Raw genomic sequence first — 15996 nt, forward strand, 5'->3', positions numbered from 1 at the left:
TGTGTGCGGGAGGCCACCGATCGATCTCTCTCTCTCTTTCTCCCCCCTTTTCTCTCTCTCTAAAATAAATTAAAACATATCATCAGGTGAGGATTAATATATATATATATTTATCATGAATGTATGTTTAATTTTATCAGATGATTGTTCTGTGTGCATTAAGAGAATCACACAATTTCCTCCTTTACTCTGTTAGAGTAGTAAGTTACATTCACTGATTTTCTAATGTGAAATCAACTTTGCATTCCTGGGATAAACCAACCTGATCATATACAATTTTTATACATTGGAAAATTCAGCCTTCTAAGAGTTTGTTTAAAATGTTTGCATCCACGTTGATGAGTAATAGTTGGCCTATAATTTCCTTTGCTTGCATTGTCCTGTGCCAGATTTTAGTATGCTGGTTGCCAGGTCATTCTAATCTTCATAAAAAAGGTGAAAATTATTCCTCCTCTTATACACCCAGACTCTGGGTAAATTGGAATTATTTGCTCCTTATAGGTTTGGTAAAATTCACTAATGAAGCCATCTGGAGGTCAAGAATTTTTACTACTAATTTAATTTTTCTTTTTTTTAAGATTTTTTATTAAATATATCTTTATTGATTTCAGAGAGAGGAAGGGAGAGGGAGAGAGAGAGATAGAAACATCAGTGATGAGAGAGTCATTGATCGACCGCCTCCTGCATGCCCCTGACTGGGGATCGAGCCCCCAACCCGGGCATGTGCCCTGACGGGAATCGAACCGAGATCTCCCAGATCCTAGGTCAACGCTCAACTGCTGAGCCACGCTGGCCGGGCTGATTTACTTTTCTTAATGGCTGTGGAACTAGTCAGGCTTTCTATTTCTCTAACTGATTTTAGTAAGTTATGTTTTTCTAAAATTTTCCTTCTTTTTTTCAACTGTATTGGCATAAAGTTTCATATGCTGTTATCTTTTTTGTTTGTTTGTTTATCCTCACTTGAGAATGTCTTTATTGACTTGAGAGAGAGAAGAGAAACATTGTCCCATATGTGCCTCAAGCAGGGATCGAACCCACAACTTAGGTATGTGCCCTGACTGGGAATCGAACCCACAACCTTTTCAGTGTACGGGGCAATGCTCCAACCAACTGAGCCACCTGGCCAGGGATGCTATGCTGTTATCTTGTAAGAGTCTATATCACCTGTACTTTGTGTTACTTTTTCCTTTCTTTTAAAAATAGTGATTTGTGCTTTATCTCATCTCTTTTTTTATTAGTCTTGCAAAAAATCATTCATTTAGTCAGTCTTTTCAAAGAACCCACTTTTAGCTCGTTGAGCCTCTGTACTTCATTGATGTTTTCTGTTTCAATTAACCCTGCATCTCATCTTAATTGCACTCGGTTCCACATATTTTATTGTTTTCTAACTTCTTAAGGTGGGATTGTCAACCTATTTTTTCCCAGTATATTCATTTAAGTCTTCAGTTTCCTTCTAAGAACCACTTTGATGTGTAGAGTTTTCCTTATTGTCTGGTTCTGAATATTTTCTCATTTTAAATTTGGTTTCTTCTTTGACTCACAGGTTAATTAGAAGCGCGGTTCTCAATTTCAAAACGCATGTGGTATTTCTAGTTATCTTTACGCCATTGAGTTTTGGCTTCATTGTCTTGTGGTCCAAGAACATATACTGTTATGACTTTAGTGCTTCGAAATTTATTGATAATTTCCTTTTGGCTCAATATATTGAAAATGTAGGGTTTCCCCCAAAAAATGTATATACACACTTTGAATAATTATAGAGGCAGTGTTTATTAAAGTACATTTCATTTCAAAATTGAGCTATCAGCTGTTAAAGTGTGTATACATTTTTGGGGGGACACACTGTATATTCCTTATGCACTTGAAAAGAATGTACCTTCGGCAGCTGTGGGGGGCAACACAGCATAATCCACTGAGTAAGAAAGCTCATTGTGTGGTCCAAATATTCTATACCCCTGCTTGTTTTTGTCTGCCTGTTCTAGTAATCACTGAGAGAGCCGTGTATAAAAATATCTCCCACTATGATTATGGCGAGGGCTGTTTCTCCTTACAGGGCTGTCTCGAGGCTGTGTTATTAAATGCATACATATTTTAAGCTGTTATATCTTCCCAGAGAAGTGAAACTTATCATTAAGGGTTGACCTTCTTTATCCCTAAGATGCTTTTTGTCTTAAAAAAAATCTCCTTGCCTGCTGTTAATTCAATAATGCTTTCTTTGGGTTTAGAATTTGCCTCATACATATATCCCTTCTTTTTCTTCTAGGCTTTGTGTGTCTTTAAGGTTTTTATATGTCTCCTGTAAAGAGCATAGTCAGATTTTAGATTCTTATTGAGTTCTGACAATCCAGTCTTTGTCTTCTAACCAAAGCATGTAGTCCACTTATCCCATGAATCCTGATAGATCTGGCTATGTGTCTATCATCATATTTTTATATTTTGGGTTTTCTGTTGCTTCACTGCTCAAGTACGCCTGTGTTCTCTCTCCCATTGCCACCCTTCTTGATTTATTTTGGGTTGTTTTTTCCCTTGTTCCATTTTCCTTTTATTGGTTTGGAAACCAAATACTCTGTTTTTATTCTTCAAGTGGTGACCTTAGTAATTTCAGCACAAGCAGTTAACTCAACCCAAGTAAAAGTTAGCTAAAACTTTACCTTCCTCCAAGACAAATTTTCATTGGCTACCCCTTCCCTACTTACAATTCTGTTAAGTAGTTTAATTTTATTTTGTTCTTAGAAATCTGCAACAAACTTAATAACAGTAAATAATTATAGCTGTTGTACAAACAGTCCCCGAACTCAGCAGCTCCACCCAATGAAGTTTATTTCTCACTCATGTCATAGTGTGATACAAGCCAGGCCTGCACAACCTTCAGAGCTTGCCTCCAGCTTGTGGGAAATGGGAGGCCAAGGCTCATTTTAAGTTTTAAACAGTCGAAGGCTTTTCAGTCAGGGCTCATGGTTTCCTTCGCAATACGCCTCCTTCAGGCCCCTATGGGTGCTACATGCCCGCAGTGTTTTCTCTGACAGAGTCCTCAGATCTACATTTTATTTTATTTTATTTTATTTTATTTTATTTTATTTTATTTTATTTTATTTTATTTTATTTTATTTTATTATTTATTTTTTTTATTTTGCTTTCTGCTCCCCATGCCTTTCTTTCTCAACTCAGTGGTAGCCTGGCTCTTGGTAGATGCTCCATAAATACCCCATGACAGCTGAGCCCAGCTATTTCTCTCTAACAAATTAGAGCGCCACGCAAATGTGGTTTTAAGTGTTTATACATCTTTATGCATGGTGCTTTTGCTCTTGTGTGGGATTTAGCACATCTGGGTGTACACTGAAGACTTTTGGGGTCTTTGCCTTGTTTTTGTTAACTAAACCATTCATTCCATGAGGGCAGGAGTCTCTCTCTCCACACAACTCGCAGGCTGGCACAGTGCCACGCACACACATGGTTGGCATTCAATAAGGTGGGCAGTTTGGTTGGTCTATTAAATGAACACATGGGTCACTTAATGCTGGGTCCATGATATCATAGATACTTGCTATTGCAGAGCTAATGGGGGCAACAGACATGCAGGGCCTCAAGATGAGCAATGCCCTAAGAGATAGTTAGCCAACACCTCTCAAATGCATTGGGTCATGCCCTACCTGCAGGAGGCTAGCCTCTCAATAGTGAGCTGTTCTCACTTATTGGTGACCTCCATCAGGCCCTACTTCACCCCCACAGAACAAGCCCACATCAGAAGGCCGGTGGCTACAGAACAGAGTACCTATGGCAAGACCACCCCCCAGTACAAGACCCCTGACTTTGCCACAGTCAGTGAAACACACCGAGTGTAGGGACCATAGAGGACTGATCGTATGGCTGAGTAACTGATGACATAGGAAGCAAGGTCTCTGAGAGCACCCTCTTGGGAGGACCCCATCTTAATGGAATGAGCCCCCTTGTGCTTTTCCCAAGCCTTTCGTTTCTGGCCAAGACTTGAGACAAAAGGCGATGAGAAGAGCCTCCAGGACCTGACACAGTCGCTGTCTCTCCGCAGCTGCGGGTCCTCAAGCTGGCCAAGTCCTGGCCCACCCTCAACACGCTCATCAAGATCATCGGGAACTCAGTGGGCGCGCTGGGCAACCTCACCATCATCCTCGCGATCATCGTCTTCATCTTCGCGCTGGTGGGCAAGCAGCTCCTCGGGGACAGCTACTGGGAAAACCGGCGCGTTCTCTCCGCGCCCGGCGAGGGGCTGCCGCGCTGGCACATGCACGACTTCTTCCACTCCTTCCTCATCATTTTCCGCATCCTCTGCGGGGAGTGGATCGAGAACATGTGGGCCTGCATGGAGGTCGGCCAGAAGTCCGTCTGCCTGGTCCTTTTCCTGACGGTGATGGTGCTGGGGAACCTGGTGGTAAGTGCGGGGCGCGCTGGGGCACTGTCTGGGCAATGGAGGAAACTTCCAGGCTATCCAAAAAGTGAAGATATTTTTTCCATTGATTTTTAGACAGTGGAAGGAAGGGGGAGGGGAAGAGAGAGAGAGAGAGAAACATCGATGTGAGAGAGACACATCGATTGGTTGCCTCCCACACGTGCCCTGACAGGGGTGGGGATCAAACCTGCAACCCAGGTACATGCCCTTGACCAGGAATCGAACCCGTGACCCTCTGGTGCACAGGTCGATGCTCTAACTCCTGAGCCACGCAGGCCAAGGCTATCCTGAAAAGCTTTGACCTTGTGCATTTTTATGTCCACATTGGACCTCCCAGTTGGAAGGCCTTCAAACTTCTCAAAGTCATTTATAAGTCACATTAGAAGAACTGAATTGTGGGAATGAGCACATGGGGTAGAAAAGGAAAGACCTGGCCTAGAAATCTCAGCTCCACTGCTAGTAGGGATGGCTGGCCCAGCGCAAGAGACAATCTCCCCCAGCTCTAATTTCCTTGTAATCAAGAAAATAGTGCTTGCTCATGGGCTTACTGGGAGAACTAAATTACAGGAGATGACATATGCAAATTGCCCACTGCAGTGTCTGGGCTATGGCAGGAACTCAATAAATGATAGCTGTTAGTTGTTAAAGAAAAAATTTCCTTCCATGCTCGAGGGAGTTTCATAGAGTATTTTTCTCTGGGGGAGTCAAAGCTGGCAGATTTCACCAAGTGACACAGGTCCTAGCTAGGAGCAGAGAGCAGGCACGATGGGACAAGGTGATAAGGGAAGCTGGGTCATGGGCAGCATCCAGCGCCACAGTGGCAATGGCACAGTCCACTCCCAGGTTTCGGGGGAGCCTCTCTGGAGACTTCCCTGCCAATCAGCCCCAGCATCTCTTCTCTGCCCCAGCCTGGCTCCCCGCCCTCAGCTTGTCCCCACAAGTAGTTCTGGGCACCCTCGGTCTCCCAGCACCTGCTGGCTGGAGGGGGAAGGTGGACTTCCAGGAGCCCCTTTCTTATTGCCCTGGATGTCAACCAACTTAGATTCTTTCCTGTACAAGTTTTACAGACAAGAGAAAGCTAAACCAAGAAAAGAGATGAAACAACAAATCCAGACTCTTCAAAGTCTTTCCCACCCAGGTTCCTGAGTCACAGATGCCTCCTGCCCACATTCCTGAGTGGGGGGCTGACTGAAACCCCTTTATTCCAGGCTGAGCTCACCATCCCCCAGAGCCACAGGCTTCTAACCCTCAAGCAGGAGGTTGGCCTCTCTGAGCTCTTTTACATCCCTCGTGTCACCTCCTCTTCACGGCCACTCAGAGGTAGAGAGTCCCCACTCCCTGCTCCAGGTCAAGAGTGTGAAGCTGGAAGCAGTGAGAAGATGTGCCCAGGATTCCAGAGTGAGGGCTAGAACCCAGGGTTTGGGCAGATGAAGGTGGGCCCAGGGCAGGCCCACGTCTCCTCCTCTCTCTTGTCCCTGGACATCCCTTTGTTCAGCAGGGACAATCCTCCTCTGTGGTGGAGGACATGCTTCCAAGCCTTATCCACATGAGGCAGGTCACTTATGACATCCCCAAGGCTCCCCTCAGTTGCTCTCAGAAGCTCTATTCCCCCGAGAGGGAACGCATCCCGGGAACGCAAGGAGAGGCCAGGTGTGGCCGTCCCGCCACATGGCTGCCACCTGGCAGGCTGTGGGGGGCCCAGCTCCTTGGCTGAGCAGTCTTCCCTCCCCCCCCACTCCCCCCCAGGTGCTCAACCTGTTTATCGCCCTGCTGCTGAACTCCTTCAGCGCCGACAACCTCACAGCCCCAGAGGAAGACGGGGAGATGAACAATCTGCAGGTGGCCCTGGCCCGGGTCCAGGCGTTTGGCCACCGCACCATGAAGGCCCTTCGCAGCTTCTTCCGCGGCCTCTGCCTGCTCCCCCGGCCCAAGGCAGAGCCCCAGCTGGTGGTGAAGATCCCGCTGTCCAGCGCCAAAGGCGAGAACCACATCGCTCCCGATGCGGCCCAGGGGACCCCCGGAGGGCTCTCGGCGCCCAGAGACCCTGGGGACGGCCACAGTGACTTTGTCACCAGCCCTAACGTATGGGTCTCCGTGCCTATTGCCGAGGGAGAATCTGACCTCGATGACCTGGAGGAGGAAGCGGAGGATGCTCAGAGCTGCCGGCAGGAGGTGATCCCACACCAGCAGGTGAGAGTCCTCCCATTGGGTGGCCCCCAGGAGCAGGAAGGGGCCTGGGGGGGAGCAATAGGGGCAGAAGGGAAATGATGATGCAGAGATTTTCCAACATCAGGGCTGGCACAGTCTTGAAGAGCCCCAGGCGAGCCGGGCAGAGGGGCCCTTGACATAAGGAAGCACAAGCCATGCCATGCTCTCTGGAGGAGATGGCCTTGGATCACCTGGACGAAAGGGTCAGGATCCCCCAGGCAAGCAGGGAGCGGGGGCGGCCCTGAGCCCCAGGCCACTTTGAGGTGCTCGGGAGGGTCTTTCATACAGCCACCCTATTTGCCGGGCCAAACCCAGGCTCCCTGTGTGAGATGCTAATGAGATTCCTCTAAGAACAGGCTGCTGTCCAAGAGCAAGGCTCCTGTAACCTTCACCAGAAGCCTACGGGGTCCTGGTCATCGTGTGACTCATGTATCCAGCTTTTCCCAACAAGGGATGTTATTTGTTCCCTTTGGCACCAAAGGATTTCAGCCTTTGGTGATATATCCCTTAAGTGCTTTGCACAGCTCCCTACTACTTTAAGCTGATGCGTCAACAACCCTCATTAACCTCTTCTCAATGACCGGGGGCACGCGTTTCTGCACAATATGGGAAGGCAGGGATCCCAGTGGGGCCCAGGGACATGCAGGGCTGCTGGTCGTCCCACTGAGTGGCCTTAGACAGCGGTGCTTCGAGTGTGTAGCTCTTCCACAGCCTTCTTCCCCTGCGGCTGTCACTTCTCTTGCATTCCAGCAGCTGCTATCAGTTGCCATATTTTACATGCCTTTGTCTGGGTAACAGCCAAGGGCAGGGCATCACCACCCCCAGAGTAAAGGACGTGAACTCTGTGACGGCTGTCTCCACTCAGAGGCATTTTTAATTACTTTGGGGTCCTTGGGGGACTCCCGATGGCCAAGTTCACTACCACTCTGACCTTTGGACAATTCATAATGATCATGGTTAATATCTGTTGAGCCAAACACTTTCTTCAAAGTGTTTTATAAGCATGAACATATGTAGTCAACAAAATAACTGACTGAAGTAGAACATGCCATTTCAACTTTGCGGATGGGAAAAAATGAAGATCAGAGAGGTTAAATAACTTGCCTAACGTCACACAGCTGGTAAGTAATGAAGCCAAGAGTTAAACAGGATCTATCAGGCTATCGAGTCTCCATGCTCACTCTGCACAAGTGGGTGAATGGATAGATTTTAGGTACATGTATTAGGTCCTTAGCCCTGGCGGACTAGGAGGTAGATGCAAAGTTTCGTCAGATTTAGAAGTGGTCGGCTGAGGGTAGGCACAGGTACCTAGCTGGGATCTTCTCTCACTAGCAGGAGCAGCTGCAGCAAGTCGGGAGGTATGAGGACCCCCTGACACCCAGGAGCCCAGGCTCTGGAACGTCCTCTGAGGACTTGGCTCCATACCTGGGGGAGAAGTGGAAAGACGGGGCGGCCGCTCAGGCCCCTGCAGAGGTAGGTATGTGAGCTTCCTGGAGAGGGGGGTGTTATTCCAGGCTGCACTTGACCTCCTAACCTCACATCACATCCGGAGAATTTTTTAGAGTCCCTCCCAGCCCCAGGGACTTCAGCGGGAAGAGAGAGGCTCCAGAAGCTGGGGGCGGGGGACCACTTCCTCAACCTCTCTGAGCCTCCATGTCTTCATCTGTGAAACTGAACGGTAATCTTGGTAGGATTCTTTAGAAGCTTAAATGAGAGGCTGCTTGTCAAATGTTTAGCTCTTCCCTGAAATGGAATAAGTGCCCAGAAAATGACAGCCAAGAAAAAAGAAACCAAAGACAATGCACAGAGAAAGCTGGGTGAAGCCAGCAGATGACAGTCAGAGTGGCTCGTGGGTGAAAGTCTCCCCTGGGGCTCCCCACCCCCGCTTTCTTTTGTCCAGGCCTTTTCTCTAGCCAAAAACATTCTGGTGCTGGCGAGGTTGTCTGTGCTGAGCAGTCTACTGACAGCCTTACGCAGACTGAGCAGGAAAAAGGGGCTCAGGGGTTAGGAATGTATTATAAGAGGTAAAAATAAACTTTCATTACAAATCTTTGAAGAAAACGAGCTACGGGGAAACAGGTGTATGTAAAGATGTAGCATCTTTAATACACTGTATTAAAAATCAGGAATTTAACTTGACCCCTAGCTGCTGAGTGTGGACCCTGTGACAGGCACTGGGCTAGGCAAAGATAAGGAAACATCATTCACCCCCAAAGTTATCAAGCCCTTCAGCTTGAGGAATGCCAGCGACTGGCTGCATGCCCCTGGGCAAGGCTGACCACAGCAGGGGGAGATAAGCGGTGGGCTGACAAGGGATCTGGGGGCCCAGGGTGAGCACAGCCACTCGGTTCCAGCTGGGTGAGGGTTGCCGCCTCCTACACGTGGACATCACATTTCCTCCGGAGCCTTCCAAGGACTCCCCTGGCAGGTTTTTCTCTACTCGATGTTTTCAGTCCACAGTTGCTGGGCGTTGGTTTTGTTTTGTTTGTGTTTGTGTTTTGTCCGTGACCCTGGCCAGGAGGGGAGGGGCCTGACAGTGACAGATGGGATGCACCCCACCATTTAGGTCCATTAGCCAAGCTATCAGGTTTACTAATAGGAGAGAGATGTCAGCTCCTAATTGAATTCATCTAGAGACATTACGGGGCTGGAGCTGCCGGGAGGGCTGCAGGCCCCCGTGGCATTGTTCCATGGTTAAATATTCAAGCCAAGCGAATGCACAGAGTCGTTATGGGCGTAATTACGGTGTCTCGGGCCATCACCAGCCCTCCATCAGGGCAGGGGGTTTGAAAGCCTCGTGTAGCTCACAGAGCATCACTGTTCTGGGCCTCAGCTGGCAAGGCTGCAAACACATGAGGGAGGGAAGCCACCATGGGTCCAGCCCCGAGGGGCTTTCCCTGCATCTCCGAGCTCTTGGACGGTCCGACCTGTGGTGCAGCTTCCCCCGGGCCCCTCAGAGAGCTGAGCTCACTGCCCTGGGCCTGCGCCCTGCAGGGAGCGAGCGACGGGAGCTCCTCCGAAGGCAGCACAGTGGATGGCCTGGACCCTGAGGAGATCCTGAAGAAGATCCCTGAGCTGGCGGAGGACCTTGAAGAACCGGATGACTGCTTCACAGAAGGTAAAGGGGCGGCCACAGGCCTCCTCACACTGACATTAATTAGGACCAGGATCCAGTTCAACACTCGTCCGGGCTCCTGTGTATATAGGCCTGGGGTCCACAGGAAACAGGGGCTCCTGCTGCCTCTCTCCCGGGCTCAAGGGACCAGCCTCGGACACAAATGCCACAAATCGTGGCAGCCTAGGGGCGGGATCTGCATCTCACGCCACATCGGGCAGGGCCCAGGGGTGCTGTGCCCTCCCTGTCCCCCTTGAAAGCCCTTCACTCAGTTGTAAGTTAGGCCTCCTGAGGCTGAAAGGAAAAGAGGGGTCACTACCATAACCACCCTTGATTTAGGACACAGAGAGCCAGAGGAGGGCAGGGACTCCGGGGCCTTCAATTTTCTGTGTCAAGTCTGAAGGCAGAGACTGCATCTTCCTTTTCTTTTCCTCAGTGTCTACAACAATGAGGCGTATGATGTTCTCAGTAGACATTTGTGCAATAAATAAATAAACGCATCATGAAATTGTGGCCTCAATAATAACATTAAAATGTTTAATTGTTTTTTACAGAGAGAGGAAGGGAGAGGGAGAGAGAGAAACATCGATGTGAGAGAGAAACATCAATTGGCTGCCTCTCGTATGCACCCTGACCAGGGATTGAACCCGCAACCTGGGCATGTGCCCTGACTGGGAATCGAACCGGCGACCTTTTGGTGCATGGGAAGATGCTCCAACAACTGAGCCACACCAGCCAGGACAAAAATATTAAATTTGTTTAAAAAAGAAAACACTTCCCGTTTCCAGTTCCATGACCCTGGGCTGGGCTGGACCCAAGCCCCATCCCAGCCATGTGGTGGCCCCTCAGTTCAGCAGAGGCTCAGGGCACAGCTCCTCAGACACCACCAGGTCCAGGCCGCAAGGCTTGCAGGCTTCCAGAGATAGGCGGGCATGAGCACAGGGACCACAGAGATCATCTGTGGGAAGGAAGGAGTGGGGAGGAGATGAGAGTGGGCAAGACCAATGGTGGAGAGGAACACCTGAGGGCAGGATTGAGAGGCTCCTTGTGAGGGACCCCACTTCTCTCATATCTCAGGAAAGAAATATTTTCCAAAGGGGTGGCAGGTGGGTTTCGCCGCAGAGTGGTCTCCCTGCGGGGCTGGAGCAAAAATGCTCCTCCTTTCGCAGCGAGACATCACTCACCATCCATGACCTACCATCCGTCACCTGTCCCCACAGGCTGCATGCGTCGTTGTCCCTGCTGCAAAGTGGATACCGCCAAGTTCCCATGGACCGTGGGCTGGCAACTGCGCAAGACCTGCTATCGCATCGTGGAGCACAGCTGGTTTGAGAGCTTCATCATCTTCATGATCCTGCTCAGCAGCGGGGCTCTGGTAAGGGAAGGCGGCACCCCTGTCCCGGTGCCTCCACATGGGGTCTCCATGACCCCAAAGCCCTGGAGCTGCATCAGCGGGTTCCCTTGACCCCTGGGATGCAGGTCCCCAACGTGTGGCTGGAAGGAGAGCTGCAGCCGAGCAGGGGGGCTCCTCTGGGCAGCAGGGCATTGTGGGTGCTGGAGGTGCCCATGCCCTGGCCTGCTAAACCTGGCTGCAGGTATTTCAAGCAGTGAGTGTGTGCATCCCACTTTATAGATGGGGAAACTGACACTCAAAGGGCTTAAGGGACCTGTCCAAGGTTACCCAGCTTGTCAGTAGCAAAACCTAACTTTGCCCCCATTTAATCCCAAAGCCCCTGGCAGGCACTTTCTGGCCCCCAAGCACACTGGCCCTCTCTGAAGGCCCACTACAAACAGGATCACCCTTCCTGGTCTTATCAAGCCACTTGTGAATACAGCTCACAGCAACTCATGACAACAGCACTTCTCAAACTCTGATCACCTGGGGAGCTTGTCCAAGTGCAGTTGCTGGTTCTATAGATATGGGCTGGGGCCTGAGAATCTGCATTTCCAGAAAGTTCCTGCCTGAGGCAGAGGCTGCTGGTCCACACTTTGAATAACAAAGCCTTGCAGGAAAAGAAATTCTGAGTTAGGGGACACTTCCTAAGCCCCTTGCTGAGTCCCCGGCTTTATGGGACAGGGAAGGATGCTTCTTTCGGTGCAGTGGCTTAGTGTCACTACACAGTCTCCACTCATCTTCCCAATGGACCAAGGTAGATGTCAACACAGCCCAACTGTCTGAATTTCATGGATGAGGCGGTCACAGCCCAAAGGCATGAAGGGACCCGTCTGGGCTCCCAACTAGTCAGTGAAACGGAGGATGGAACCCCTCTCTCCTGGCTCCCAGCTCCAAGTGTCTGATACGCCTCGAAAACAATCTCCTGGCCGTCTGGGCGCGCACTTCAATGGCAGGTTTCCCAGGAGGGGTCCCCAAACTGCTCCGGGGGTGGCCTGAGCCTCTGGAGGAGCAAAGGCTGCGGGGAAGGCCTGATCGGAGGGTGAGAGGCCAGTGAGGCTGGGATGGCGCTGAGCAGGGGAGCAGAGGGAGCAGAGGGCTTCCCGGAGCAGGGCTGGTCTGAGAGGGCGCCGCAGTGCCTGCAGGTGCCCACTGTCCCTGCGCAGGGCGCTGATTGTCCACCTGGAATTGCAGTCTCAGCCCAGGGCTGGGTACCGAGGCCCCATCTCAGGGTAAAAGGAGGCTGGGCGGTGCCACCTACCTGACCCTTCCCTCGGTCCTGCCCTCCCTGAGGGGAGTAATCACCACATTTGCTGTTGACTGGGTGCTGCCCTCATTCCCTCGCTGGCTCTCAAGTCTTCGCCATGGGCCTTCTCTCCAGCTTTCTCTGCTTCACTCTCCCTCCCTCCCTCCCTCTCTCTACCCCGCTTCTCCACAAGTTCCCCATCCCCAGCAGGGAGCTCAGATCCTGCCTCACAGCAATCCACTCACCTCCCGTCTCCTTCCCCAAGGGACTGAACAGGCTGGCACCAAATTTAGTCTTCCTTATGCTTTTACTTTGAGTACTTTGGAAAAAATAACAAGAGTTTTCATCTGACAAAGTAAAGTGCAAAAAAAAAAAACCCAAAAAACCCCACTTGGAAATTATGGGGAAAACGCAAAGAAAAAATATCACCCATTTTCCTATCACTCAAAGAGAATCTCACTTCAAAAACATTCGGTGCACTTCCTTCCCATCTGCCCTATGCATGTAACACACACATTACAAAACTGAAACCACGACCAGGCATTGTGATTTCTTCACTCAGTCTTCTCAGTAAGTAGCTCCTCCTGTCTCTTGTAGTGGTGACCATGTAGACCATTCCAGTCTAAGGGGGAGCCTGGGAGAGAAGCAAGAGAGAACAGGGAAAGGAGCCAGGAAAAGACACGGGTTTTGATATGGTCCATCCTCAGGCCGATCCCACTGGCGCCCTAAAGCTTAAAGGGAGCCACAGAGCTATCCCGCCTTGAGGCCTTTTTAAACCTCGTAAGGTGGAGGCAGTTTCCTTCAGCCCAGGGACATCCAGGAAAGGGGGACCTTAGGAGCTCTGAGCAGCCAAGGGTCACAGCAGGCGGGGGATGGGCGCACTGGCCCCTCTAACAGGATCTGGGTGGGGCACCAGGTGGGGCACCAGGACGTATAGTGTCCTCAGGATAAGTGTTTGAAGGCAGAGTTGCTAAGTTTCTATAGCCTTTGAGACATGTTACCAAATCGGCCTTCTGAAAGACTACTGGCTTTCGCTCCCCAGGGGCCATGGAGCAGAGGAGCTGGCCCCTTCCCCATGGCCACACCAGCCCTGGGGCCCCCTGCGCCTTTTTACCTTCACAAATCTGATCAAAGAAAAATGGCATCTTCTCTTCATGTCCATTTCCTTGATCGTCAGTGAGCTCCAACATTCTCTTTCACGGGTTTGTTTGGCGATTCTTACCTTCCTTTCTGTGAACTGCCAGGAACATCCTTTTGATGCTTTTATTTTTAAACCAAGTCCCAGTAAGCATCCCTTTGCTTCACTTTCAAAACCCAGTTGGAGAAGGTTTCCTTTCTCACTTGCATTCAGCTCCCCTGCAAAGTACGAGCAGGACCACACGTACTGTTTGCTCAGAAAGGCTGGTTTGTATCTCTCAGCATCTCCTCCACTACCCCACCTCCCCAGAGCAGAGAAAACAAGCTGGTTACCAGAACCCTCCCAGGGGCTGAGGGCAGGCCTGGCAGGTCCCTCCCCTCACTGGGCCCCAGCACTATGAGTCCAGGCAGCCTGCCATTCTGTTCCCTTCCTCCCAGGCCTTTGAAGACTATTACCTGGACCAGAAGCCCACGGTGAAGGCCTTGCTGGAATACACCGACAGAGTGTTCACATTTATCTTTGTGTTCGAGATGCTGCTCAAGTGGGTGGCCTATGGCTTCAAAAACTACTTCACCAACGCCTGGTGCTGCCTGGACTTCCTCATTGTGAACGTGAGTAGCTCAGCGGGTGAACGTGTGGTGTGGGGGCCTCACCTCTGACTGGTGGCTGCTGTTGCCCAAGAAAATCCGGAGGCCTGGCCCTCAAGGGCCACGCCAAAGAAAAGTCTTGAGCACGTAGCAAGGGGTCTGAGAATGGCCCTGCACACCTGTGAATGGTAAGATCCAGGCAGGACAGGATTTTGCCACAACAGTGACCCTCAGGTGAGTCCTCAGTTCCTAGGCCTCCATCCAGAATGGCCACTTACTGTCCTCGGCAGTTTACATCTAAAACAAGGTGGCACATGAGGCTCTCAAAGGTCTTATGACCCTGCATCCATTGACAGGGCTTCTGGATTCAGGGAGCTGAGGAATGCGCAGCCCAGAGAACCGGCCCACCTGCCAGCTCGGTCCTCAGCCCTGGCTGCGCTCTAGAATCACCTGGGCAGCTCTTAAAAATACAATGAACAAGCACTGCTATTCCCAAAGATTCAGATATCTCAGATCCTGGGGTACAGGGTTGGGGGATGGGGGGTTCAGGCATCCGTATTCTATAAAACTTCTGGATATGTCCAATGTGTAACCAGGATTGAGAACCGCTGAGCTAACACCATTAACTTCTCCCCAGGGGCACTAAAAAAAAGAGAGGGTCCCTTTGGAGACGTGGTGAGCTGATGCTCATATGTCAGACTCACAGTTACCTGTGGCCACTAACCCCAAGAGCTAGACGTGATCTCTCTCTTGTCTTAACCACTACAGTCTTCCATCTCTGGCCAGGCCTTTGCCCTCTTGGCCTTGCAAGATGGCTTCTTGTGTTATTTGTTCACTGGTGCACAGCTGAGGGTCCTTGTGGGCAGGGGAGACACGTGTTGTGTTCGTCTCTGCCTCCCCCACTTCAACAGCCACCAGCACCAAGGTCTGCACATCAGAGGTGTCAGGAAATGTGTCTGTATTTGGTGCTTGCCTCCTGAAGCTGGATGGGCTCCAGTACAGAACGTTCTGTCCACCCCCTCTGTTGACAGGTCCTCCCCAGCAGCTCTGAGCACTCAAGTCTCTTCTTTCCTGATACCAATGTGCTAGCAGCATCAGGCCACTGTACCGCAGCGATTAGCTGTAAGGCCTGAAATCTGAGTCACAGGTGATAATTCTGGGCATAAAATAAGTACTCATAGAAGAATGTAAAATGTTTTATTCTGGCTACCCACCCTGTTAGGGGCAGTCATCCCAACCTATGTAGGTCTCACTAGCTTCAGTCTTGATAGCTTTAAATGTGATCATCTGGCCATCCGTCTTTCTTTCCACCCTTCCTTCCATCTATCCAACCATTCACCCTCCCTTTCCCTTCCTTCCAAACATCCATTCACCTTAACTCTTCCATTTATCTTCTCTGTCAGCTCCCTCCTTCCAACCTTCCATCCATCCATTCTCAAAATCCCTTTCTTCTTCCCTTTTGCCCTCCATCCATCCTGACCTTCCGTTCATCCATCTCACCACTGGTCCTTAGGCCTTCTGTCTTCCTATATTTTAATTCATTATTCTATCCAACTATTCAATCATCTACCCTTCCTTTTACTCATTCAAGCACATCTCATCCCATCACCCTTCTTTCCATCCAGTCTTCTATCTTTCTATCCTTTCTTCCACGCACCTGTCCATTTCCTCCCATCCATCCATCCATCCATTCATCCATCCATCCAGTCAACCTTCCATCTGTTCCTAATCTCTTTATGCATCTATTCTATCTACCTTTTCATCCATCCATCATTCATTTACCCAGGCCTCATCCTTCTTCCCTCCATCCATCCCGTCCATCTACTACTCCATATTTTTTTCTTGCCTTTTTTGCTTGCTTTCTTCCCTCCTTCCCTTCGACCATC

At 50.1% G+C, this 15996-nt stretch overlaps 1 protein-coding gene across 1 annotated transcript in view; it reads left to right on the forward strand.

The window, feature by feature from the left end:
• The window catches only part of SCN10A (sodium voltage-gated channel alpha subunit 10), a 68455-nt gene that overhangs the window by 35014 nt on the left and 17445 nt on the right, over positions 1-15996 (forward strand). The window contains exons 15-20 of the mRNA XM_087824599.1: positions 4046-4405; positions 6170-6613; positions 7967-8104; positions 9626-9749; positions 10967-11121; positions 13961-14134. Coding sequence (XP_087680725.1) covers positions 4046-4405; positions 6170-6613; positions 7967-8104; positions 9626-9749; positions 10967-11121; positions 13961-14134 — 1395 coding nt within the window. The remainder of the gene's footprint in view (positions 1-4045; positions 4406-6169; positions 6614-7966; positions 8105-9625; positions 9750-10966; positions 11122-13960; positions 14135-15996) is intronic.

The sequence above is a fragment of the Miniopterus natalensis genome, chromosome 15 (genome assembly GCF_054644295.1).
Source record: "Miniopterus natalensis isolate mMinNat1 chromosome 15, mMinNat1.hap1, whole genome shotgun sequence".
Taxonomy (NCBI): Eukaryota; Metazoa; Chordata; class Mammalia; order Chiroptera; family Miniopteridae; genus Miniopterus; species Miniopterus natalensis.